Source organism: Tympanuchus pallidicinctus, unplaced genomic scaffold (assembly GCF_026119805.1).
Source record: "Tympanuchus pallidicinctus isolate F22 unplaced genomic scaffold, pur_lepc_1.0 scaffold8, whole genome shotgun sequence".
NCBI classification, from domain to species: domain Eukaryota; kingdom Metazoa; phylum Chordata; class Aves; order Galliformes; family Phasianidae; genus Tympanuchus; species Tympanuchus pallidicinctus.
In genome coordinates this window covers 4,610,754-4,637,526 of record NW_026294802.1, presented here as the reverse complement: position 1 = coordinate 4,637,526, position 26,773 = coordinate 4,610,754, and the positions used below count along the sequence as shown (strand labels likewise).

General features: G+C 42.0%; 1 protein-coding gene across 6 annotated transcripts in view; it reads left to right on the top strand.

Annotated features, from left to right (window-relative positions):
- The first annotated feature begins 15,781 nt into the window (after nucleotides 1–15,781).
- The window catches only part of IQSEC3 (IQ motif and Sec7 domain ArfGEF 3), a 102,454-nt gene continuing 91,462 nt past the window's right edge, over nucleotides 15,782–26,773 (top strand). For 5 of the 6 annotated variants that reach the window (XM_052667504.1, XM_052667508.1, XM_052667507.1 and 2 more), the window contains exon 1: nucleotides 16,334–16,361. Coding sequence is in view for 1 of the 6 variants with exons in the window: in XM_052667503.1 (XP_052523463.1) it covers nucleotides 15,880–16,361 (482 nt within the window). In the remaining 5 variants the exon portion in view is untranslated. Of the gene's footprint in view, nucleotides 16,362–26,773 lie in introns of all 6 variants that reach the window. The other variant, XM_052667503.1, reaches the window with a different exon arrangement.

Sequence of the window (26,773 nt, the reverse complement as noted above, 5' to 3'; positions counted from 1 at the left end):
CCTTTCCACATCCCCACAGCACCCCCTCCCACGTGAGTCCTGAGCAGACCTGACCTTGCTGAACATGTGAGATCTGACAAGAGCATGGCACACAGCAGGATGGCTGCAGGCTAATGCTTTTATTTTTGTAACCGTGTATTCCTAAAAGCACGATAACAAGAGTTAGGGATCAAATCCCTGCTTCTTGCGTAACTGAACAGAATATTCCCACTAGGCTAGCTGACAGGAGATCAAACATCCTGCACCAGGCCTCTAGAAAAAAATAAAGAGAGAAATATTAAGAGCAGCCATGATCGTAAGACAAAAGCAATGAGTATTCTAAGGCATCCTCTTAACTATGCTCCTAGCAGGCATGCAGGACTTGTTTGTAAAGTCAACACGTGGAAGTCTGAGATGAGCTGCATACACTCCCAACTACCAAACATTTTCTACCTCATTTCAGGTACAGACTCTTTCCAATCCATTCTTACTAAATGTTTACTCATGATCCCATGATCACGAAAGTCAGGAGTTGCCATGAACCGACGAATTCCCTTCTGCTACCTGAAGAGGACATTATCCCAAGAACTGAGGAGCTACAATTACTGACTCACCATGTCAGCAAGTCATGTTTTGCATCATTCTTCTGATCCTCACCATATCCGCCAAGTTCCTTTAGAGCTGCATGGGTACTGGAGTTAGTTGACCTTCTTCTAAAAATATGGAAGTTTAACTTTTTTTTTTGGCTATTCTGAAAGTCTCAAATAAATGTCAGTATTCTGATGAAAATTCATTGTACTCTCTCCACCCAGCTTTGGACCCAACCTTTTTTTTTTTAATCTTCTAAACTTTCAATCCCTAAAGGAAAAAAAGATGGAATGGGATTTTCAAGAACATTTCCTCCTCTTTTTAAATAGCTCTTTAAAAAATTCATACTTTTCAAATCACGTATATTTAAACCAGGAACTTTTAATAGCGTTTTATCGGTTTCCTCTATTAGCTCCGATGTTTTTAAATGTACATTTTAATGCTTCGAGATGTAAGTCATTGTTGGATGCAAATGAGGGGATTTCTGAATATATCTGGAAAGTTAATAAAAAAAAGAGAGGTGTGAAAAGAGATGTAGGACCCTACGTTAAAGATTAGAGTTAAATATAAGCGGAGAAAGATGTTACATTACCAGCCTACTAATATATCAGTGTACATTAAGAGTCTATTGACAAATGTTTGTCTAAATAGTGACAGCGTGACACTTCAGGACAGTCTGTTTTCAAACAGAATAATGAGAGGAGGAAAGACAAAAAAAAATTGAAAGAAGAAGAAGGAGGAAGCTTTGATGAGATAATTCATTTTAATTATTGTCACCATCATTTAGAGCTCAGTCTGGTACCATTTCATTGTACTTTTGACATTGCCTCCCAGAAGCACATTTCAGAAAATGAAGTAATATGTGATAAAAAAAGAAAAGAACTGAAAAAAAAAAAAAAAACCACCCTTTAATAAAAGCTTGTTCCTGCAGAGTTCATTTCAAACTGGAAACAGTTTTTCATCTCTCAAATTTAAAAACTAAATAATAGAAATCAATAATCCTTGGGAATAAGACTCACCCCCATGAGAAGAAGTTCATCCAAATTCTTTGCTGTTACTCGCAAGCTCCTATTTAAGGATTTAAGTGGGTGTTCAAATGGCAGGGTTGTGTGAGTAATTGATTATTTGATGCAGTTGTTGAATTCTAAAAATTATACTCTGCTTTTTCCCCAAGTCAACCCCGGATCAAGCATTTCAGTGCATGAGGTAAATCAAAACCAAACAAACAGAGCTGTTGGGTAAATTGTTAGGTATTTGGCTGTTCGGGGACAACATTGCTTCTGACACTTTTCCAGATATAAGCGATGAAAGCAAAGGACTAAGGATCCACATAAAAAATTAGGCGTCACCTTCAGAGATATTTTTTAATTGCTACCCAACTGAAGCTCTAGAGAAAACTTGATATTCTTATGTGATATGTATCCCTTCTGAATGAGCAGTGAAATACGTATTAAACATTTCTAGTGATGCTATGACTCTTGCATTTCAATCTTTCAAATGCTTTCTATTGCTGTTAAGTATTCACATGAAGTATTTTTTCCCCACTTCAAATCTTGCTGTATTAGAGTACCATAACTCTTTCATGCTGCAGGCCATATTTCCTGGTGGTCTTTAAAATTATGCTATATTAATAGCATTGCAATAGCTGTATACCATGGTGCCTTGTTAATTTCACAAGATTCTTCTCTAGAAACATGAATTTACTTTACATCTGTATTATAACATTGAGTCCTTAATTCTTTTTTCTAAGAGCTACAGATGTAATCTTCTTTCTCATTTGCAAAGCAATAGGATATACATTTCCCACAACCTTTTATTCTTCCCTCCATTTTAGAGAGATGTCAACAGGCAAAAATAATACTGTATGTGACACAATATCCACTTCAGCTGTGAGTATTTTTGTCATTGTTCCATAATAAAATCAGTGCATTTATACTAATAAATATTTCTAACAGCACTTCTATGTGCTACTGCGTAACTCACTCTTTAAAATAAAATAAGATTTTCTAAGCATCAATAACTGCCCCTTGTATTCCTTTCTTCCCTATTCTTGAGAGAAGACAAAAGGTTTAGAAAAATGTACACTCTCTAAAAACACACGTGTGGAGAGCTTCATATGAACTGGGGAGCGTGAAGGGGGTGCACCTTAAGTTCCAATGTTAAAGCCTCTTCCTTGAGAAATAGGCTACATCAGTGCAGCTTTGTGGCATGTGACAGGAGTCTGTGACCTCTGTGATGTGAGTCTGTCGTGGTCCATGTGAGCATCCTGAGCAGGAGCTGCTGAAATAAAAGGGCTGCGGCTGGGTGATGGTGTAGGGACTTTCCCCTCCGTTCCTCCCAACCTTATGATTTTATCTGGGAAATCCAAGCAGTTTGTTCAAAAATAGACAGACACACACACAAAAAAAAGAAGTATTTTAGCGTTCCTGTAATGTCCTCATTTTATGTCCTCCTCTTTTTAAATGTCCATAACCTTTACTGAGTGTATTTCAAATTCACAAATAGTTTTGCATTCACAGAATGCTTATTTTGGCAGGTAAACAATTTATGACAAACAATTCACTTCATCAGTTTCAACATGGCCTTTGGTCATGGGTGAGCACACTCACTGAAATGAGCCAGGCACCAAGAATTTTCTGCAGGAAGGAAGATAGGACCACAGCCAACCTCCAAACCTCTCAATTCAGGCAGAGCTTCAGTCATCAACAGAGACATGATCTCAAATCTATGTAGATCATGAATATGCCCTTGAATTTCACATCAAATGCAGAAAATCAAGTTTAAACCCAGAAATATAGTGAGTTTGTTCAGGGGGAGGGAGGAGTGCTCTCCATACATTTTATTTGCAGAGTATTTATTTTGCTGCCAGGCAGGGAGCTGGAATCACAATGATAAGTTGCATCCTTCTCTGGCTGCTGAGACTGCGCAGGTCTTCTCTGCCTGCGAAAGCCTTGAGGTACTCCTACCATTAAAAGTAAGTGGTAATGGGTGTGTTGGTGTGTGGGGAGAGGGATGTCTGGCCTTGACCTTTCCAGCAGGCGGGGAAGTAGGCTAAGCACAAAGATGGCCAGGACAGGTAAGTCAAACTGAATTAGGAGTAAGAAACTTGTTTGTAAGGAAGAGAGTCAAAGGACTCAGGACCTTCACAAAACAACATCTGCAACTGAGAAATATCTGAAAGGATCCAAATGTATAAACAGAAAGAAAACAATTGGAATTCTTTTGGGTAGCTCAAAATGAGTAAGCAAGACTCATCTGAAGGCAAATGAAATGAAAAAACAGGTACAAGAAAATTCCTTAAAATTCAGACTGGCCTGGCAATGATGGCGCTAGCTCCAGCAGGGAGTAGGGGCAGCCTTTTCTTTCCTACTATGCTGACTAATATTTGCAGTTGAGAGCTGCTCATTTTATCTGGGGCATTGTTCCCAATAGCCATGCAAACTGTGGCACATTACTCCACCTTGACTCTATCACTGCAAAGTACTTCATATTCACCATTATCCCAGAACTAGAACAAGCATGCAGAGTGAGAGTGTAGCTCCCACTAAAGTCAATAAGACTCTTACTCTCTGACTTTGCAGTCATGTAGTGAACTCTTGCCTTTAGCTTTACATTTCCTCTAACTGAAGGTTTGAACTTTCCAGGAGTCTACTGAACAAACAGTTTGAAGTCTGCAGCATAGCTGTTTAAGCAGGAACAAGCTTTAGTCAGAACTTGCTATCAGTTCAGCTGAAGCAGCAGTGATGCCACTGGAAGTGCCAGTGAGGACAAAGAGGGTTAATTAACACTGTGGTAATGATGACAAAGTCACCAAAATATTGTCTCACTTGGGCTCTCATCACAGGAACTCCCTGGGTGTAGCTGAGCCAGCATTAGCAATGGTAGGGTAGTTTTGCTCCTACTCCTCTTTGGAGTTTCAACAGGGACAGGCAGACTATCAAACTGTGCTACAGTCTCTGAATATATCCATGCCAAGGCAGTGGGAGCTTGGCTTTGCATGTGCATCATTACCTACACAGAAGGTATGGAAACACAATAAATTAATGCCTCAAAACATTGTTGCAGTCATGTGCAGTATTTTTGATGCCTGATCTATCCTGTTTGGTATAATACTGCTTATGTCCTGAAATATGTACTGTAAAACATACAGAATGTATGTTATGGAAGAATTCCCTCTGTTGCTACAACCTTGACCTCTCAATTTCCAGAAGCTCAGGACTGGAGATCCATCACCTGCTTGATACATTAATGCTAGGTTTGCATTAAGAAATAACTGTTTTTATTTAGCTCCTCCTGAAAACTGGCTTGGTTTCACTTTTTAATCTGTCTGGCTTCATTCTGAAACTAGTCAAAGAATAATCTGTTCCATATTTTTTTTCACAACAGCAAAACTCATGCAATATCAACAAAACTTACCTGCATCTGAAAGACTAGTAAAAGTAGGCAACTGCAAGCAGATGCTCCAGCGAGACAAATTTTTGTGTGCAGTTTGATCCCACTGATTCCAAAATGATGTCTCATGTACTTCCTTGCCTGGAGCAGCTTATTGGATTGGGGTCAGAGTTTCAGCTACCAGTAGAAGCCTTTCCCTCACCCCTGCCTCCAGTTTTTTCTTTTGGTCATCATGTTTGTGTCATCTTTAGTTGCTCTAATGCAGCCTGATCCCTCTTAAACTATGTCATATTGGTAGAAGGAAAAAATATGCTTATCTGCTTTCTCCTCTTTCGTACACTTCCTCTCTCTCACTCTCTCTTTTTATTTGTTAGATGTGATGACCTTTGTGAGATTGCTGGATTTATTTTGGCAGATTTGGCTGCTAATTCTTATGTACTAGTACTGAAATATGTGATCTGAATTTGGGATGTCTGCCTGTTAATGATCTGTTATCTTAATAAATATTTGTGATTTTTTTATCTGACATAGATGATGCTTATTATTACAAATAGACTTATTGATCATGATTCACATCGGTATCTACTATTTTGGACTGTTTTCATTTCATTATCTGTAGGCAGCTCATGCTGTTTTATATATTCTGTCACAGTTGGTCGTGTTTTGCCTTTTTGTGCTGATCTCTGTAGAAAACACAGCACATAAGAAATTAAAAAACAATGAGAATGTTTCCAAAATCATCATTCTACCACATCCATCCAGCAGTAATTTAAATGCATATGAAACAGAGTACAAACCCAAACAGATGGGAAGCTTTTAAACAAATCATAACTTTAGACATCAGCAAACAACTCTGGCTACTTTAAGATACAGATCTGAAACTAAGAGAGAGTCAATGGAAGGACTGGCATTTTATTGTGCCCCAGCCCCAAGTACCTACAGGTTCCTCTGCTGTGGTATCTTTGGAGAGAGAGTTCTATTTGCTCCTGTGGCCTTAATTCCTCATTCAAGTATGCAGTGCTGTCATCATTCCTCAGTTCTCCACAGAAAGCCTGCTAGGTAAATAAAGCTGAAGCAAAATTCTTGAGACTTCCTGCTAAAGGATGAGGTGAATGCTACCATTTCAGGCAGGTATAAAAGGAGATAAGCCGAGCTGGTAGAAATACACTGAGGGTTTGTTGTTGTTGTTTTGTTTTTTGTTTTATTGCAAGGGTATCACCCTCAGCTCAGGAAGTCTGGCTGGAATCACTTTGTGCTGCTCCCATTGTAATTATCTTTCCCAGGCATCTGATTTTTGCTGTTACTTAAACTTTGCTGTTACTCTCTTACTGAGAGTGGATCTCAACCTAACTTTTGAGTTCGGAGTCTTACTTTCAACCATACTCAGTATGTCTTTATAACATATATTCAGCCAATCTCTTCAGTTTACTGAGAGGCACTTCAGAAGTGTCCTGCCATTGTACCTTTCTGCTTCTTTGTGAACATTCGCTTCTTTTCCACAACTTCCACATCAGTTTTGCCTGCAGACCAAACATCAGTCTTTTCCCTGCCTCAGTTCTGCCCACCTCAATGACTAACAGCCTATTTATACTCAGTTCCCTGCACCCTATTAATTCTGCATCTGTCTCCCTATGTATCATGCTTCTCAATTCACATCATTTTTCTCTCCTCACCATCCACATGCTATTACTGCTTCCAGCTCCTAAGCTCTCCCTCCTTCCAGGGAAAAAAACTTCTCATCCTTTGCCATTTCTCTTTCCCAAGGTTAGTGCTGCAGAGAGTGCTGCAGAGGGAGGGAGTAACTCAACTGTCATCTCTGCATGGGATGAAAACAAGCAGCAGAGTTGCTGTGAGCTTTTGGGATTCTTTTTTTCTTTTCTTTTTTCTATCCATTAAAAATGAGCGCAATATTGTTTGAGAGCCTGCTTTCTGTAATGGCTGCTTTTACAGGGGGAAACGGGCAGATGTAGAAACCAAGCAGATCACTGGGAACTTTGTCTCTGGCCAAATTTAAACACTGCAAAGTGTTGCTTGTCTTATTGCTTAGTTGCTTAGCTGCTTGTCTTATTGCTAGATTAGCTTCAACCATTGCCAAAATCCCATCACTTGTGAAGAAATTCACAGGACAGAGTAGCATGCACCCAGAGTCTGTACATAATCACAACTTTCTTGTGATAAATCAATGCGTGAAACACACACAAAAAAAGAGATCTACCACTATCTGACTCTCCTCCTGCTCTTACAAGTGGGTCTCCCTAAACAGAGTGGTCTTTTGCATTCTTTGGAAGAAGCTATGCAGACAGAAATCTTGCTGTAGAGTGAGTTGCAGGAACGTTGACGGTGGTAGCTGCCTAAAACAACTATGTCATGTTCCTCAAGGAAATGTCAGGAGCAAGTTCTTTTTGTTTTGAGTGATAGGGTCCTTTTTGGTTTGGCATTTTGCTCCTTAAAATTCTTTTAGGCACCGAAATAAACCACAGAAATATTTGTCACACGTCAGCAAGTTGCACTGAGAGCGATCCTGTTGATAAGCAGACTTGAAGGCCTGACCCCATAAATAATAAGTGAAAAGAGACAGGAGCGCTTTTGAACAGAGACCTCCTGGTCAAACATTTGGCCTACCTTAACATGGACCACAATGTGCATCAGCACATACAAAGAATTATCTCAAAATCCAAAAGAATAACTTAAATTTAAAAAAAAAAGCACCATTTAAAGAGTTCAGTATGTTTAGCTCGCTAAAAATAAGATAGTCAGGTGATCTGATCAGTCACCTTCAAGGAGACTAAAGCTTTAGGAGTAAAGAGCTCTTTAAATACTCATGGCTGCAAAGTAGAAAGCACAGATTCAAATGAGAAGCATGCTCCAACCTGTCGACACTGACAGGGATTAACTACTGGGACGCAACACTGAGGAATGTGACAAATTCTCTACATTTGATTACCTTTATAGTGGTACCAGAGGCATTTTCCGGAGATCTATTATTAAGTTTGAGTTCCAGGTTCAGTAGCTGCGTGGGATTATACAGTATGTAACGTGTCAGGCCAGATGTTTTATTGATTTGTCCTGGCCTGAATTTCCCTGAAAAGTCAGCATCTGCTTACCCTTGTTATATAACACGAGTACACACCAAACAAGCTACTCTTTCAAGGTGAAATGGGATGCCTCTCTGGGTCTGTAATCAGAAAGCACTGGAGTCAAGAGCAGCACTTGCTCTGCTTCAGATGAAGATTGAGTAAAGGTGGGAAGAGTCCTCTGGCAATCTGCTTTTGGTTCTGCACCAAAAGACCAGGTGGCATGGTCTGCAACCTTACCTGTGTTCTTTAGAAAGAAATTTGCGACAAGCTGACCTCACTTGTCTTAGGGCTGTCAAGTTTTTAATTCATACTGATATCACAAAATCAGAAGCAAAGGGGAAATATCTTGTTCAATAAATCAAAGAGAAAAGAGCCAAGATATGGTGCGGACAAATGTTTTAGTGTCTTTCATTGCTCTTTTTTTTCTTTTCAGTGAAGTACAGCTAAACTGGCACATAAATATTTTAAAAATCAGAAATATGGTATACTGTAGCCTGATCTGACATTTATTCTGTTCATGCATGTGGTATATAGACATGTATATTTTTTGATGTTTTCTTAACTATATTTGATCTCTGCCACTGCAGAAAAATCTTCTATTTGGAGCAAGAGTTAGGCTTAACACTATTCAATTTTTAGAAATTATTATTATTTTTTTTTCTGTGCATCTTATGCAAGGTCAGATCACACAAGCTTGTCCCATCTGGAAATCTCTGTTAAATTCAGTGGGACCGGTCAGATAAGATTTGGTAAGTGAAGCTCATTTTCCATCTTTTTTCACTTCACCGCAGTATTTACAAAAAACTCAACAACTGTCAGTTCAAACAAAATCCTGACTGACACAGAAGAAAATGTCTCTGCACAGCTTTTCCTCTCTGGAATTCATCAATTAAGCAGGCAAAGATTTATTTCGTGAAAAAGACAGGAAATAATGTGACATTTAGCAACATTACAAAGGAAAGTGCATTCCAAATAGGGACTTCCCTTCTTTAAAGTTGCAGTAAATAATGCAAGGTTGCAATAGCACATTTCATATATATAGTCAAGATTCTCAAATGTGTCAAAACTACACATCTCAGCTAAGGCTACAGTACAGAATTCATACCTTTTTCTTGATGAGCAGCTGTGTTGAAATATTTATATGCCAGTTTAGCTGTACTTCACTGAATAGAATAAAAAAAAAAAGAAGAGCAATGAAAGAAACTGAAGCATTTGTGCTTACCACATCTCAGCTCTTTATGTTTGATTTATAGAACAAGATATTTTCCCTTTGCTTCTGATTTTGTGATATCAGTTTAAATTAACAATTTGACAGCCCTAACATGAGAGAAATAGTTCAGCATGTTGTAGGTTTCATTTTAAAGAACACAGAAAAGATTGCAGACTATACCACTCAGTTTTTTGGTGCAGGATCAAAAAGTAAGATGCCAGTAGAATCCTCCTGCCTTTACTCAATCCTCATCTGAAATAGAGGAAATACTGCTCTTGACTCTAGTTCTTTGTGACCCACCGTGGTGCCCTTTGTGATCATGGGCAACACAAATGATCTTAGCTTCAGTTTATCCATCTATTTAACAGGTGTAAGCAGATACTGACTTGGCTTAGACTCAAGATGATGAAATATCTCTCATTGATCTGAATAGTTTTGGATGAGCTCTTAAGTGAAAGAAATCTGAGTGAAAGAAGCATTTAGGAGATGCAGATTTTTTTTTCCCCATGCATGAATTATGTATGAGTACATTGTGATTGTCTTGATTCTATCTTCTATTTTGAAATTATTCATCTAATCCCTGCAGGAAATTTTTGTTCTGTAGTCTGTTTGTGAGTAGTTTTAAGAATCTCTACTCAAGCAGCTGCTAACTTCCAGGTGGGGGTGGAAAAGCCCCATCTTCCGCCAGAAATCAGAGGGGAAGATGGCAACAGAAGACTGTGATTCCCATTCCTTGCCCCTTCCCCTCCCCCCTCCTCTTCCTTTTTTTTCCTTTTTCCCAGTTCCCTTTCCCTTTCCTTTCCCCTTCTCCTCCCCTTCTCTCCACCTTCTTGCCACTTTTACTCAGTTCTTGCTTTTAAGATTATTTGTGTAATGCTTCCTTGAGTGTCCTTTTTAATGACTGAATGAGAATAGATAGATTGGGAAACACCACTGGCTGTAATGATTTCACTCAACATTCTTTCATACTTTAAGAGGAACAGGAAGAAGAGGGGAGAACACGTAAGTTCAGGTGGGTTGGCTAACACTAAATATGCCGCTCCTTGGGCAGTAAAGACTTGATATCAATAATCTTTGCTATATTCAGTTATGCTTGTGCATAATTCTCCTAAAAAAAGACAATAGAAATACATGTCCTATTAAAGTGTATGTAACAAACAAAGCAAAAACACTGTTATAAGCATAGGATAAGAAGGCAATTAAAATCATAGCTGGGAACCTAAGCTGTATCACACACTAGTAGCACTTTGGATTCTGAACTACCAGGAGAAAGGTTTTACCTTGGAAGCCCTTGACCGACAGTTGTGCAGAATGAGATCAGTGCAAGAAACTGAGAGCAGAATGTCTGGATTTCTTGGAGCTCCTGTCCAGGAAAAAGAGATGAAATGGAGAGGTGGGAAATGCCTTGAATATAATTTCAAATGGAAAAACATGGAAAGTCTCTACTTGTCAAGAGGCAGGAAGAATTTGTTTGCATCAAGTTTCAGAGAGCTGTTGCAAACTGAAGAGGGATTAGAACCTTTCAGAAAAAAGTTACAAGAACACTCTGCTGTAAAAATTTTTCTACCTTCCCTATCATGTATGCTTATTAGTATAGTCTTATTTGTGGATCCACTCTGCTCTGACTGAAGTAAATAAATATAAATTTAAATCCTGTAGTATTAGGCCTTTCCATTAAATCCCGGGGCTTTGCTTATCTGCATTTTGGTTTGTTTTTATTATGCACGCTTATTTTAATTATTACTGCTGTACTTTAATTGCAATTGTCTGTGCAATGCCCAAGCACCTTGTTAAGTGGATAAGGGAAGCACTTTATTCCATAATAACATAATTAATCCTTTTTTTTTTTTTTTTTTTTTCTTTTTTCTGGAATGGACCGAAAAGAATCAGGACTTCGTAAAACACAATACCAACAAATTATCTATAGCAAAAATAGTTTTAGCAGAATTCATCACCTTTACCATTGTTTTCCTCTCTATGTCATCTTTCCTACAAAGAGAAACAGCAGCATTTAATGACTTGAAGATTGAGCCAAATGCCACAGATGCTTGAAGTCAGAGATCTGTCCCCACCAGCCCTGCCTCCCGTGTAGCCTTGGACAAGTCATTTAACCAGTCTGTGCCCCACGTCCCTATTTCTGATGGCTACAATCCTAGCATTCATCTTCTACAGACAGTAAAGCTTACCTCACTAATGTGCAGAGTTTTCAAATGATATATGCTAGGTGTTGTGGCAGTGTAATCAAGGGGACATGGCGATGGCTGGATAAAAGAGGAGGCATTTACTAGCTATGTGGGAATCTTGGTTTCTGAGCCAAAGAAGACATTAAATTTCTTCTGACATCTCTGCACATTCCTCTTGAACGAATACACTGTCTTCACTGAATTTTCTTATTATGAAGGATTATGCAACTTGAAATTTTGTAAGTAGATCCCTGCATGGTCTTTCACATTAGGCACAAGAGCATTCTGTTGCATTTTTCTTTGGCGCGCGCTCTCTGTAGAAATGTGGAAGGTCGGGGCTGAGTCGTACAATTCCTGTCTACTGGTCACCAGATCCATACAGAAAACTGCTTTCTTTCTGATTCTCCTAGCTTAATTATTTCTCACTTACCAATCTGTGGCTGTATGTCTTCGTCTGTTTAATTTATTACAGAGATTTATGAATAGATACTGGGCTAGCAAGGCCGGTCAAGCATAGGAAAGCTGCAAAAAATGAATATATCAGGTCCACAGTAAAACATCACCCAATAATCATTCAAGCACCATGGGTCTTCCAAGCTGTGTTTTCCCATCCCTGACCTTCCACACCAGGGTAATTTTTCTCTTTATTACTATTACCTTAAGAATACATGCTGCAACCTATCTTACTGTATGTGGATAGGCCAGCACAGTGTCCATGACCCTTTTTTTTTTGCCACTGCTTTTACCCAGCTGGGCAGTAAAGGAACATTATATCCAATATGAAAACAGAACTGCATACAGGGTTAGTCCTTGAGATATAAAACAGAATCCTAGAATCACAGAATGACATATTTGTAGGGGTTGGAAGGAAGTTCTGGAGATGATCTATTCCATCCTTCTACTAAAGCGATTTCCCTAGAGTAAGTTCTAGAGGAAAGTGTCCAGGTGGGTCTTGAATATCTCCAGGGAAGGAGACACCATAACCTTCTCTGAGCGGTTTGTTCCAGTGCTCTATAACCCTTGAAGCAGAAAAGTTTTTCCTCATGTTCATACGGAACTTCTTATGTTCCAATTTGTGTCCATTGCCCCTCGTTCTGTCACTGGGCACCTTTGAAAAGAGCCTGGCCGCAACCACTTGACTCCTGCCTATTAGATATTTATAAGAACTGATAAGATCTCCCCTCAGTCTTCTCCAGGCTGAACAGCCCCTAAGTCTCTCAGCCTGTTCTCACGAGGGAGATATTCCAGGCCCCTAACCGTCTTTGTGGCCCTCTGCTGGACTCTCTCTAGAAGGGCACACTGCTGCCTCGTGGCCAACCTGTTTTCCACCAGGACACCCAGGTCCTTTTCCGCAGAGCTCCTTTCCAGCTGGTCAATCCCTAGCCTGTACTAATGCATGCCTGATCTGTTCCGCAAGAGAACCAGACTCTGCTTTAAGTCTCTCCTTACAAGGTCAAGATAGCTCTTTTATATCTGTGCAAATGTACATACACAACTTCACACTCGGCTATCCCTAGTTCTTTCCCAGAATGTGTCAATGCAAAAACTACATTATTTCCACTATTTTCTCTGTAATCCATGCTGATGAGGAAGGATTGAACTGTTGCTGCTCAGTTGCATCACTGAAAAGAGACCACGTGCCAGCACAGTTTCCTAAATTAACACTTTCTATGCTTCTTGAGAAAAATCTTTGGTGCGTTCATGTATTTCAGTGTGAGCCTTTTTTCACATTCCTCTCTAACCATCTCTTACCTTGCTAAGTTCCTGCTCAGTCAAAGCCCCATAGCAAGACATAAATGACAAACTAGGCAGTGGAAGGTCTTCCTTAAAATTTTCCAATAAAAGTGTAAGCGAGTGGCATTTGAATGCCCTTAGAGTTCACTCTGGGGTTTTCCTCCACCATACAGGGGACATTCAACAGTGTTTCATGATGCCCCAAAGCCATCTACACACTTGCTGTAGAGAACTGTGAATAGCAGTTCTTTTTTAGAAAGAATCTGTGAAGAGTTTCTAATCCTGGTGATCCTGTTTGCAGCAGTTTACATTCTAAAGGCTATCTGTGAACAGAAAAGACTGGAAATACACCTTTCTGCTTATCTGAAACTGAGATTATTTACATTTCTCAATTCTGTACTTCAGGAGATCCTTACTACGGTACTGTTTCTGCTGATGGGAAAAGGCAAAATGAAAGTAGCTCTACCCTCTCAAAACAGTCTTCATAAAATAGTTGATTTTTGTTTTGTGGACTTGGACCTGTTGTATGCTTGGTTGACTCACGTGCTTGCCTACGAGCAGGTTTGGTACCTGTTATCAGCAGTTGTTAGAAAGGTTGCTGCTTCTAACTCTTCACAAAGATCATCAAAATTCTATGTGGATCTATGCTGGAGTTCTGGTAAATAGGGATATTAGTCTTAGCCAGGCCACTTGTGAATGGATATGGTAGAAAGCATGCAAGTAGGTTCTCAAACCCAAGTTTGAGAACTTGGATGAGGTAGGGCAGGAAAAGCATTTCTTGAGCTATGGACACAATCTGCATGGAAATAAAAAGCAAAGGCCCTGCCTATCTCTTGTCTGACCCACAGTCCTGCGCACCAACTCCACACAGAGTCTTGTTCTCTTTTTAAGCAGTTGATGGAGACCAAAGCTTCAAAAGAGTGGCTAACCTCCTGGAAAACCTGGTAGCCCATGGCTTGGACAGGTACTCTCTTTGCTGGGTAAAGAGCTGCCTGGATTGTTGGGCCAAGACAGTGGTGGTGAATGGAGTTAAATCCAGCTGGTGACTGGTCACAAGTAGTGTTCCACAGGGGTTGGCCCTGAGGCCTATCCTGTTCAGTCTTTATTGATGACCTGGATGAGGGCATTGAGTGCATGCTCAGTAAGTTTGCAGGTGACACCAACCTGGGAGGAAGTGTCGATTTGCCTATGTGAAGAAAGGTCCTGCAGAGGGATCTGGACAGACTGGATAGCTAGGCTGAGGCCAATGGGATGAAGTTCAACAAGACCAAATGCCGGGTTCTGCACTTCGGCCACAGCAACCCCAAGAAATCCTACAGGCTTGGAGCAGAGCGTCTGGAAGACTGTGTAGAAGAAACAGACCTGGGAATGCGGATTGACACTCAGCTGAACATGAGCCAGCAGTGTGCCCAAGTGGCCAAGAAGGCCAATGTCATCGTGGCTTGTGTCAGAAATAGCGCAGTCAGCAGGAACAGAGAAGAGACCATCTCTTTGTACTCAGCACTGGTGAGGCCAGGCCGAGTGCTGTGTCCAGTTTTGGGCTCCTTGATACAAGAAAGACATTGAGATCCTGGAATGTGTCCAGAGAAGGGCAGTGAAGTTGTGAGGGGTCTGGAGCTTCACAGACTGAAGCTCCTCCTGTGACAGAGGGGAGTGACTGAGGGAGCTGGGGTTGTTCAGGCTGGAAGAGTCTCAGGGGAGACCTTATCACTCTCCACTACTATCTGAAAGGAGGATGTGGTGAGGTGGGGTTGGCCTCTTCTCCCATGTAACTAGCAATAGGATGAGAGAGAATGGCCTCAAGTTCAATCAGGGGAGATTCAGGTTGGATGTAAGGAAGTACTTCCTCTCCAAGAGGCTTGTCAGGTGCTGCAACAGGCTGTCCAGGGAGGTGGTGGAGTCAGCATCCTTGGAGGTGTACAAGAAATGTGTGGACGTGGCACTGAGGGATGTGGTCAGTGTGAAATACTGATGATTGGAGGGAGGTTGGACTGGATAATCTCGGAGGTGTTTTGCAACCGTGGTGATTCTATGACTATTTATGAAGATCCAGCAGTTTCCAACATTTATCTCCCTAGGTTCAGCTTTGGCCCCGCCTTCTGCACGTTAGCAAGATAAGCAAAAGAACACGAGCTCTGGGCAGACAAAACCAGCCCAAATCACGGTAGTCACTTCAGCACGACGGGAAAAAAAAAAGAAGCAAGCAGCAAAGCAACATCTACAGATGCCGCTCGGGGGGGACAGGGCGCTGCAACAGGCTCTACGGCGGGCAGAGCCTCCAGGCGGAGCCCTCTCCCGCCGCACCTTCCCCTCGGCACCGGAGAGCGGACGGCCCCTCGGTCGCACAGCCCAACCCGCGCACCTCACCGCTGCCTGTATCCCCCTGCCCCCTGCGCGTGCGCGGCGGGTCGGGGCGGGGTCTGGGCGGCGGAACCCGCCCCTTTCTTCCCTCTCTCCTTCCCCCGTTCTCGCCGCGCGTGGTTCGTGGGGGCCCGGGCAGGCGCCGAGCCGCCGGGCTTCGCTCCCCGCGCGCGTGAGCGAGCGGCCGCTGGTCGCGCGTGCCCGCGCGCGTGCCCGTCGGTCAGGCGGGCGCGCGCGTTCGTGAGCGAGCGTGCGTGAGTGTGTGTGTGTGTGCGCGCGAGGGGCGGCCAGGCGCCTCCCCGCAACGCCGGAGCTCCGGCGGCCGGGCAGAGGGGCCCGGTCCGGCAGCCGGGGCATGGAGAGCCTGCTGGAGAACCCGGTGCGCGCCGTGCTCTACCTGAAGGAGCTCACCGCCATCGTGCAGAACCAGCAGAGCCTCATCCACACCCAGCGGCAGCGCATCGACGAGCTGGAGAGGCGGCTGGACGAGCTGAGCACCGAGAACCGCAACCTCCGCGGGCAGCAGCCGGCTCCCGCCGAGCCCCCCGCCGCCCCCGCGCCGCCCGCGGGCCCTCCGGCCGAGCAGCCCCCGCCGCCGCCACCGCCGCCGGGCCAGCCCGAGCCCCTCCAGCACCACCAACAGCTCCCGGCGCCGCAGCCCGCGGGCAAAGCGGCGACCGCGGGACCGGGCCGGGCCGCCGGGCACCAGCATCCCGCCGCGCAGCCCCACCAGCACCCCGTCGAAAAGGACGGCAGGGAGAAGGGCTGCTGCTCCTCGCTGCTCCAGCACAAGGCCCCCCAGGCCATCGGGAAAGGCATCCTGAGCCGGAGACCGGAGTGAGTGAGGAGGGGAGAGGGGGCGGCGTGTGGGTGGGTGGGGAATCCCTCCTTGGGAGAGAGGGCAGAGCGCGGATCGGAGCCGGGCGCCGCCGCCGTGTGCAGGTGCGGGCGTCTGCGGGTCGCTCACCCGCGCTGCTCACACACAGCACCGTGCCCTCATTGACTGTCATAAATAAATCGGTCGCTGAGGAGGTGAGTGCGGTGCAGCCCAGGCGGCGAGAAGCTTTGCTAAGGACAGCAGCTTCTGTTTGCCTTAAGTCACTGGTACCTGTCAAAAAGCCGTCATCCTGGGAAGGAAAATTCCCACTCCTTCCCGAGAGCTGGGATTTCCTGCCCTCACTGATGCAAGGGTCTCGGATATGCATTATGCCACACGTGACGTGTGTGGGTTCAGAGAGGTATAGATGCTGTTCGTATGTTTGACATATGCGATGCATCTCACACTTCTGTGTCGGTTGCCTTCATGTATGTATTTTTGGCGAGTGGCACCTGATACTGATCCAGGTCCTCAAAAGGACAAAGTATTTTTGCTGGTCTTTCCTCTCCAGTGAAGAAAGCTTCATACTAGAGCTGAATACTGATAATGCTCCCTGTGCATGCGTGTCTAGTAAACAAGGATGAGCATTCCTGATGATAGCCGGTGGAAGAAGCTACTGTTGGAGAGTCACATTTTCTTGAGTTACACATCCAGTATATGCCATCGGTTCACCAGCTGGTAATTACAGCTTACTGGGCTATGTTGAGGCACTTTGAAAGCAAGGGAATGTGTTCTGCTTGAATCCAGGTAGCAAAGTTAGGAAGAGAAGGAGCGCAGTCTCTGATGTGGTTTCTTTTATGTAAGAAAGAAGTTAAAGTAAGTAGTAAAACTAGATCCGCATTTCTTTACTAGAATGAGCCCTATTATTTTGCTTGTGGTCACATCAAAAACGAATAAAGTATATGGCGCAATGTATAGAGCAAAATGTTTTCTGTATGTCTTTTGACACTTTAAATGAAAGGCCCCCTTCTCTCTCATGTTGGCTTTGAATGCAGCAGCATAACTATGACATGGAGCTTGATTTTCAGTTGGGGTTGAGTGGAGTTACAGCACTTCATAAAAGCATAGAGCATCTATCACATGAAAATCATCGGAGAAATTACTATTGAGGAAATACTATTAAAGGATTATCTACAGTGAAGGCATGCTTGAATCCCAAAAGACAGGTCCGTGCTCCTAAAACACTGCACTGTGATGAATCAATGTCGCAATCACAACTTAAAGGGAATGTTCTGATTAAGAGAGAATATTGAGATAGGTGTAAGCATTTGCATTTGCAGGATCTGGCCCTTATTTAGCATGCAATGAATGAAGTTTTAAAAAGACATAGCATAGGGCCAGATCCAGAGCTCATGCCGAGTGCTGTAAATCCAGAATCCAGCTTAGTTTAAGTCATTCAAGTCAAAGCAGTAAGAAACCTGTGTAAAAATGCATGATCAACCTCATTGGTTCTTAAATAGTGAATCTCTGCAGTGAAGGGTCTGTTAGAAACATTGTATCAACAACAGCTTTCCTTTCTTCTGAACAGTTTCTAGCATACGTCATTAGGCAGATTGAGGAATCAATTTTTGTGCATGAGTCTAAATACCTCCTTATCTGAGATTTTTGCAGTGGGATTTGACTGAGGGAAGAATTGCAGACCTTTCCTTCATATCCAGAGGCACAGAGATGTGCATTAAGAACACTGCTGATTGCTGACATTTCATACCGTAATCTGTATGATGGATGGATGGATGGATGGATGGATGGATGGATGGATGGAAGGATAGATAGATAGATAGATAGATAGATAGATAGATAGATAGATAGATAGATAGATGTATCCTCTTTGTGGAAAGTCAGGGCTCATGCTGGGGATAACAGAGCAATCCCTGCAGCACTGCTCACTCAGGAAGATTAAAATAGATTGCTTCTGTTTCCTTCTATAGCTTAGGCAAACCAAAATCTTTGTGTAGAATGGCAAATGTGAGAGATGCAAAGTAGTCTACATTTCTCACTCCCGCAGGTTTCTTTCTTTTCCTCATTGATTGTATTTACTGAGTTTCATCCTTTCTCATCTCTGACTGTTAGAAGGATATCAAAGAGACTGCAAAATCTAACTTAACAGCAACTTGGATGTGGAGGATCTTTCACCACCTATTTGACAGCATGCCCAGTATCCCTTGTGATCCAGCTGGCCAACCTGAGAGTTGTATTTTGGATTTTGTGTGACAGCAGGGGACTCATATTTTGATGCTTACACAGATTAGGTATCTGCGCTCCCTTCCTTCCTCCCTAAAAATGAACATGTTTTTTCCCTGTATGATGAGCCCTGAAATTCAGTGTTCTCTATTTTTTCCCTTTAGCCTAGAGCATAGGAACTGCCTGTTCGCTACAGAAAATGGCCACTCGAAACAGAAGAGAAATTATATTTAACCTGATGAGACGCAGTGGCTGAAATTAGTGGTAAAAGCAGCACCCAGGCGGTGCCTGTCTGTAATGGAATTTCCTCTGCATCACAAAACACGGGGTTCTGGTCAGCGTGTTTAAATGTCCTAGTGATGCCTCTTCTCACTTCAGACACAGCGCAGGGGTTTTGCTCATTTTGAGCTCGGACTGAGCTTTTAAAGCAGCCCAGCTCACCTCAAGATCTGGATAGAAGAGAAGAGCTGAGCTTTTGGGCACGCGTGACTATTCATGGGCAGTCTTCTGTAAGGGGCTTGCAAGAAAAAGCCACAACAGAAGCATCTCTTCTTTTAAGGGAAAGTTGAGTCTTATTTTCATTATTAGATTTCTTCAATAAGTTGTTGTTGTTTAAATGTATTTTTAAAGAGGAAAAAAACATCAATCATCCTCCAGAAGAGAAGAATTCCTGAGTTTTGCAAAGGCACGCTAATTGTTGCTGCGTATTGTGTGCGAGTGGTGGCACTGAGCTTACCTATGAAAGGAGAGACAAGCAGAAAGGTTTTGCAGAGATCCTCGGCAAGAATTAGGCTGATTATTATTCCACGGCATCTGTCTCTTTCTACCTTAGGAGTCTATTGCATAAGCACCTCACAGCTTTAAAAACAAAAAAATAAGGTCATTCGTCATGGAATGTTTTGCTTCAAAAATACAGGTTGCCAAATTAGCATAGCTTAAATCACCCTTACTAGGCAGCCTCTTGTCTTAAGGGACCATCCCAAGTATCAACAAATGTGAGTATAAATGTTCCTTCCCTTCTTTATCAGCAAACTACCTTCATTTCCAATCCTTGGTGCCGGTCATTGAGTATCAGAGAAGTGCCACAGGGCTGAATTCAGCACACTGACTCTAAACGGCCTGAATCCTGCAGTCTTTTTGTCGGTGAAACTCTCTCAATGGGAACTCTGCCTATGGAAGGACTTCGGATTTTAAGCCTATGCATTATCTGCAAAACTCACTTTGATTAATTCAATCACAATAATAGCCAGTATCCCATTATAGTTCTTTCCATTGAAAGGCACAGATGCAATTTATGAGCATTCTGTGTATCATCCCAGGTCTTCTCTCAACTATGTCACCAACATTGAAAACAAGGTGTAGAAGCAGTACAACATAAAGAAGCTAGATACTTCCTTTAAATTATTAGTCTGTGTTTGCTCTATAAGATAATCTCCTCATGCAAAACAAACTCTCAGAACTCTTAGAAGAATTTTTCTACAATTTTCCCAGAGGTCTTATAGCTCATATATATTTGCATTAGGTTGAAACCTCTTCTATTTTGGGTTGGGCTAGGATAGTATTTTTTATCTCAGTAGAGAGACGTACTTTAAAAGACAGTGTTAGACTCAGTTGGGTTTGTGGTCTGAGGCTGTTTGCTATATTTTTGTTTAATTTCAAAAGTTCAATTACGTAACTTTAAACTGAAGATGCTGCATATTCAGAGGTGCTGTTTTCCATAATTTTTTCCTTTTAACTATGCATTAATGTTCTATTCTATGGATTATCTCCAGGGTAAAGGCATTAGACAAAATCCCACTGATTTCAATGGATACTAACAATAACTGTAAATATTATGGCTTACTATTAACATATTTTGCTATATTTGCGCATTGCACCAGCAAAAATAAATAAATAAATAAATAAATAAATAAAAGAAAGGACAGAGAAACTCTGAATTGCTTCCATAGCCCGGATACCCATTCCTTTAACTCTGGGTGATTTGCCCTCTGCTTCCATTCTTTTAGATTCATATTTCCCCCACCCTATTTCAGAGTTCAATTCCCTTGAGGTTTCACACAGCAGAAATAGTTCCATTGGTGCTGCCCTGGGTTCTGCAGATCTCTGAGAGTGATGCACAGCTTCACCATCAAAAGTTATTTGGAGTACGTTGCTGTAAGCTGGTTTCAAATGACAGAGGTTTACATTGGCGTAACTACATAGATGCTAAAGCTCTGCTTAGGTGAGGCTGAAATAAAGATCACGATGAGATGCAAAAAAGAAAGTAGATTCTGTGTCCCATTTTAGTATTTGTACTGGTTCCATTCACGTGATAATCAGACGAAGACTTTCTTTATGGTGTGAACACACCTGCGTCACATCAGCATCAGGGTTGGAAAAGTCCCAGGAAAAGAAATATGGAATTAATGATTCATAACAATATTATAAGAAATCACGGATGAAGAAAGAGAAGGAAAAAGTCGCAGTTTAGGAAGAGATCAGGATGAAATTATAGGTTTGAAATTGCTTGTAAAGATGGCATGAGGAATTCCACCCATGGGGACAGCACCTGTATGGTGCTCTGTAATATCCTGGATGGAGCAACACAGTATCAAGGCCTAAAAATACCATTATGGAAAATCTCTCTGGCTGTCTAGAAGTGTCACTGAGGTAGTAATAAGGCAGGAATCTGTGTGAAATACTGCCTAGTGCTGCTTTGGACAGATGCTGCTGGGTTCTGAGTCCTGAGCCCTGTTAGAGCAGAGCCTGTGGTCACAAGGACTCACACTGACCTTTCAAGAAGAGAAGCTGACGCTGAAAGCAACAGCAAAGGATGTGCATTTTTAAATGATCAAATGAAGGGGTGCAAATGCATTGTTTTGTTTTTCTTGTTAGATAGAGAAAATGTTATGTCACTCAATTATATGTTCTATTGTAGCCAGGCTGCTCTTCCCTGGTAGCAAGGATGCCTTTCTTGTATACATTTCGTATTGGCCAACTTGGTGTCACTTCTGAGGCAGATCCAAGGTTAGGGCTCATGAATGGACTTCAGGAGCAACGGACTCACATGGCAGCACTGTTAGCCATCAGAAGAATTCTTGCACGACCGTTTGGAATTTTTAAAAAAGGAAAAATACCCCAAAATGAATAGGTATTAAAAGTGCCCTTGAGAATTCCTGCCAGGGACTCAGTGCCAGGTGACTGTTAGGCAGGCTGTTCCGTACTGTGCAGCACATAAGAGTGGAAGAACACCCGCTCACAGACAGCAACGAGTGACTGATATTTCCATGTCCTTCACAGAACGATGTGCACACAGGAATATACAGTTTAAGCATGGTATGTAGTTTATGCATGCAGCAAATGGCTACTTATATGAGGCGTAGTACACATCCCCACCTATACCATACAAGACATTATTTGCTTTTACTCTGAGTAAGCTGCAATAAGCTTTGGATGCCTTTCTAGTCCTCTGATGACACCAGAGCAGAGCTTGTCACCTGGCACTTTGGTCTTTGTTTAGTTTTTGCTTGCTCTCTGCTCATTCAAAATAACTGCTTACCTGATAAAGCAAAATTTCTGCAAGCAAAACAAACAGATTTGTTTAATTACAGTGATTTCTCTATCCTGATGATTTAGACTTTATTTGTTCTGCCCTGGAATAAAAGTGGAAAGAGTAAAAAAGTATTTTAAAAGAGTTTATCTTTCTGTACCTAGGGTTTCTACTCCCTCTGCTTTTGCTGTTATTTTAACTATAATTGTTTTGTTGCCTTTTTTCCCCATTTCCTTCTATTTTTCAGCAATGTTTTCTTTCTTTCTCTCTCTCTTTTTTTTTTTTTCCCCCATTCACTCTCTGGAGTGAAATCTTTTGTTATTTCTCCATTTGAAAAACATTATAGATAGCCAGAAATATTCCTTTGCGAAACAGATGGAAAATATTTCATTTGCCACAAATTACCTGTAGCCTCTGATCATTACTTGGGCTGCGTTCCATAGAGCTCATGTAAGAACACATGAGCAAATGAGAAGAGTTGTTTGTGGAGACAGAGCCTGAAATGTGACCTTTTTTTTCTTTCTTTTTCATGCAATTTTAAAATTATATGCATTTTTTTCCCCCAGAGAAGGGTATCCTGAAACAAACTAGTAATATTCTTGTATTCATCTGTACTGCAGATTGCAATTTCATTTAGTAAGCTCTAGGTAAGAAAATGAGATTGGATTTGTTCTGCTTAATGGCCTTGTCGAAGAGGCAGAAAGATCTTTTAGTTAGAGGAGTCTTAGAATCAAAGTTCAATCCCTCCTAATATATTTTTAACAGACTTCTGATGCTGGACCGTCCCTTTCATCTCTGTATATTTTAAGATCTGTAGCAAAGCAACTGGGGATATATTGTTACAGATAGCAGTGGGCAGGCAGATCGGGAGCAGTCCTTTTTATACATTTCAGCATAGGAGGAAGCATAAATCTCCCGCTGCTGCTTGAATGTGTACTGCAAGGCAATACGTATATTTACACGTGTGAGATGGAATGTATTTGCATGAGCATTTGTCTAACGTGTCTGAGAGCAAAGTTGAAACAGCACCTAGCTTCTGTGCTTTTTACATACAGAAAGGCAAATTGTTAGCTGGAGGAAATCAGCGTATCTTTGCTGACGTCAATACAGCAATGGGAATTTACATCACCTGAGGATCTGTACCAGATTTTGTCTATCTGTCCTCGCACACAAATACACACGCATCCACTAGTGTAAATGAGTGTTGACAATAGCTATAGCGACTCATCACAGAGATAGCATTGAACAATGAGAAAGCAGCATCCTGATTCTCCATGTCATAAGTTTGCAATGTTTTCCTATGGTATTTTAATTTAAGGTCAGAGTTTTGGTACTACAGAATTATAAAGATATATTTGTTCTATTTTGTAATGTGGTTTGTTTGTTTGTTTGTTTGTTTGTTTGTTTGTTTCCCCTGTACTCTACTTTGTGCGTGAACCCACAGTCTGCTTCTTATTCAGGTATTATTTTTATTGTCTTTGCTAAGATTGTGTTCATTGATCAGCTGTTATTTTCGTGTACTCTGAAGTTATAACTTTCTGACAGGGATAGGATGGGATCAATATTTTCCGTGATTAGTCACATCTGAGCAGGGATGTTTTGGGGAAATTGAGCTGCTTTTGAAGAAAGAAAAAATGACAAAACTTGTCCTTCCTGCCCTCTTTTAGACAAGAACCAGGGGGGTCGATGAGCTGCAGAGCTAATGAAGCTTGGCTTCCAAAAGTCCTGTGTCATGGTGACGTTTTCTAATGCTTGACAAGATGTGAGTTCCGATCTAAGTTTCTCCAGGTGTTGAGGCTTTTAGAACGTCTCTCTCCAGCATGGACACTTCTGTGTAATGAGTTCAGTTCACTCTGAATCCTTTTCTGCAGTGGAAACTACAAGCTCTCTTTCTTCCACCCCATCTGAGATCACTGTTACTCACTCAAACCTGGGAACTAATGCACTAATTTTACAGAGCTAGTGTTCTATGTACACCTTTTAAAAGTCTTGGAATATTAAAGTTACAAAGAATTGGGAAATTACTGTAGGAATCCAATGGGCACCTAGGTGGAGATCTACCATTGCCAAGTGGAGACTTGCTGCTCCTGGATTTGCATGTGAAGTTGGTGGATCATCTTAATGCACCTGTCAATATTTACGTGGACATAAGCTGCTAGTTGAGACGATCGCTATCAAATAGTTTGATTTATATTTGCTGTAACACACTAAAGCATCTACATCTTTCTCAAGTGCAGTACAAAATTGACACTTAGAATGTTATGAATCTTAAGGAGTCTTGGGGTTTTCTTCAGTCTTTCTATACTTGGTTGTTTTTTTCTCAAAATTCTGAACATTCTATTAACATTCAGGACCTTGCTGTCAATCTGTTTGTCTCTCTCATGTAGATTTCCAGGCAGTCCTCCAAAGTGATTCACACTATTCTGGTCCAGTGAAGAGTTGTTCTGACAGTACTTCCTTCAGCCTCAGCATTCTGCATCTTCATGCTGCTGTGCCTGTGTGGGCACCACCTCTGTAGAACATTCTCAGATCTGCCTCCTGGAGAGGCACAGTTTTTGCCCTGAGGTCCTTAGTGGACTTTATACATGGTGGCGTTTTCCAAAAGAAATATAGATTATGACCTCTCTTCATTTGTGGAACCAAGCTCAGTCCTGTCCTTCCTTGGTTTTACACCCCCCCAAGAGAAATACTGTTTCTGTCTCTTTGGGGCTGCTCCAGGAAAAGTTTCGTCTCTGCAGTCGTTTCAGCATTCTCACAAAGTCCTTCTCTTTCGTTTGACAGCTTTTAATTTACAAGTCCATTCCCAGTAGGACACCAATGAATTGCCCATGTCTGCCCAGGTACTCACATGGCCCCCTTCACCAAAGTAACTGAGTATCTGGATTTGTCCTCAGGGATTGTTCTGATATCCACATACACTGGATAACTAACCTTCATCTGAACTTGCAGAGAATTTGAGGAATCTTTCTGTTGCCTGATCATTCCTTGGTTCTCATGCTGAAGACATTTCTTCAAGCAGTTTTCTTGTATAATGTCTTGTGCCAATAAATCTATATCCAGTCAAACTCCTAAGATAGGTAGACTGAATGGCTCCGATCAGTAATTTATACTACTTTGCAGTCCAGGTAAGTCTAAGAGCCAGATTCTATTATCACTTAAATGAAAATAGCTGAACTCACTTAACTATGTAGCTTCAAAGTTGAAGAGATGAGAGAGAACACTTGTATATATCACTGGATGTTATGGTTCTTCTGGAACTGCCTTATGTTCTATTACTGGGGCTAGTTAGTCTGAGTTAGCTATTAGTCTATCAGATTCTATGCATTCTTGCTGTATCAATCATTTGGGATGGCACAGCCAATAGCTGTAATGTTTCCCCCAAGAATTCATTGCTCATTTGGGAAAATACTGATCTCCATGTTAGCTGCAGCAACATCCACTGCTGGTCCCTTGTTCCTGCCAAGAAAGGATTGAGTTTATCAAGCTGAATACATAAACTTCAGTAGACATGCTCTGTCTATAACTATTGTACCACATCTGTCGCCTCTTTTACCATGGCTTTTATACAGCCAAGAGGACAGGGAATACCAGAGTATGTCTTTGATGGATAAAAAGCTTTGGCTCCCCCCTCCCCCCCAAAAAAAACCCAAAAACCAACAGTCTCAAGATATTTAAAGATATTTATCCCCCCCGAATGTGAAAGTATCTTCTTATTTTTCAAGAGAAGAATCAGACTCTGTTTGCTTTACAGATCAGTAGAAGAGGAAAGACTAGTGACAAGGGAAGGTGAGAAAAAGAGGATGAGAGGAGTCTACAGCGTGTCTCTACACTGCTGTAGGCAACCTTCAGGCTGGTTCTTGATCCATACTAGCTTGCTCTTCAAATCCCAAGCTTGAAAACAAGTGTGGAGCATTGCCTCAGGACCATGGGTGCATGCATCTACATACTCTCCAACTCCATGCAGCAGTCGTAGAATAGAATATACCACTCTTCTGGGTCCTGCAGAGGTAGTCTATGCAGGGAGATGTAAACCAACAGAAAAGAGGGCAGCAGCATGGCAGAGTTGGAAGGATAATGACAAAGGGCCCACTGGAAACTAGAATGCAGGAGAACCAGAAGCTCCAGAAACCTTATCCTGTAGAGGCTGGCGAGTTTTCAAATGCTTGGTTCATTTATGTGTATGACTGTAATGATACCTTAATGTAGGTAGGGGGAGAGAGGGAATGGCAGGGGTTTATGTTCTATTTTCATGAGGCTTCCTACTCAGGAATAATAAACAACACATAGTGAACATTATGCTTAACAGATAGGCTGCAGAAAAAGGCTGCAGACTTTGTACTAGTAGTCAGCTGAGCTTTATTTTACACAGTGGTGACATTGGACAGCAACAACTTAGGTGCCATTTTGGACTGAACAAGATACATTTGACCCTTCTCTGTAGTGGAAACTAAATGGTTGAAGGCAACTTCCCAATCTGTGAGTCCTGTGCTCTAGGAAGGAACACGCTACTGTAAGCCCACAATGTATATGACTAGTTCTCATCACTATGGGATGTGAGCCCTGCTTTTCAGGACAGATGTTGGGGACCTTACCCACCTATGTCCCTTCACAGGCTGCACACACAATCAATTAGGGTATTATTCCTGTTCACATGCTGGTGAA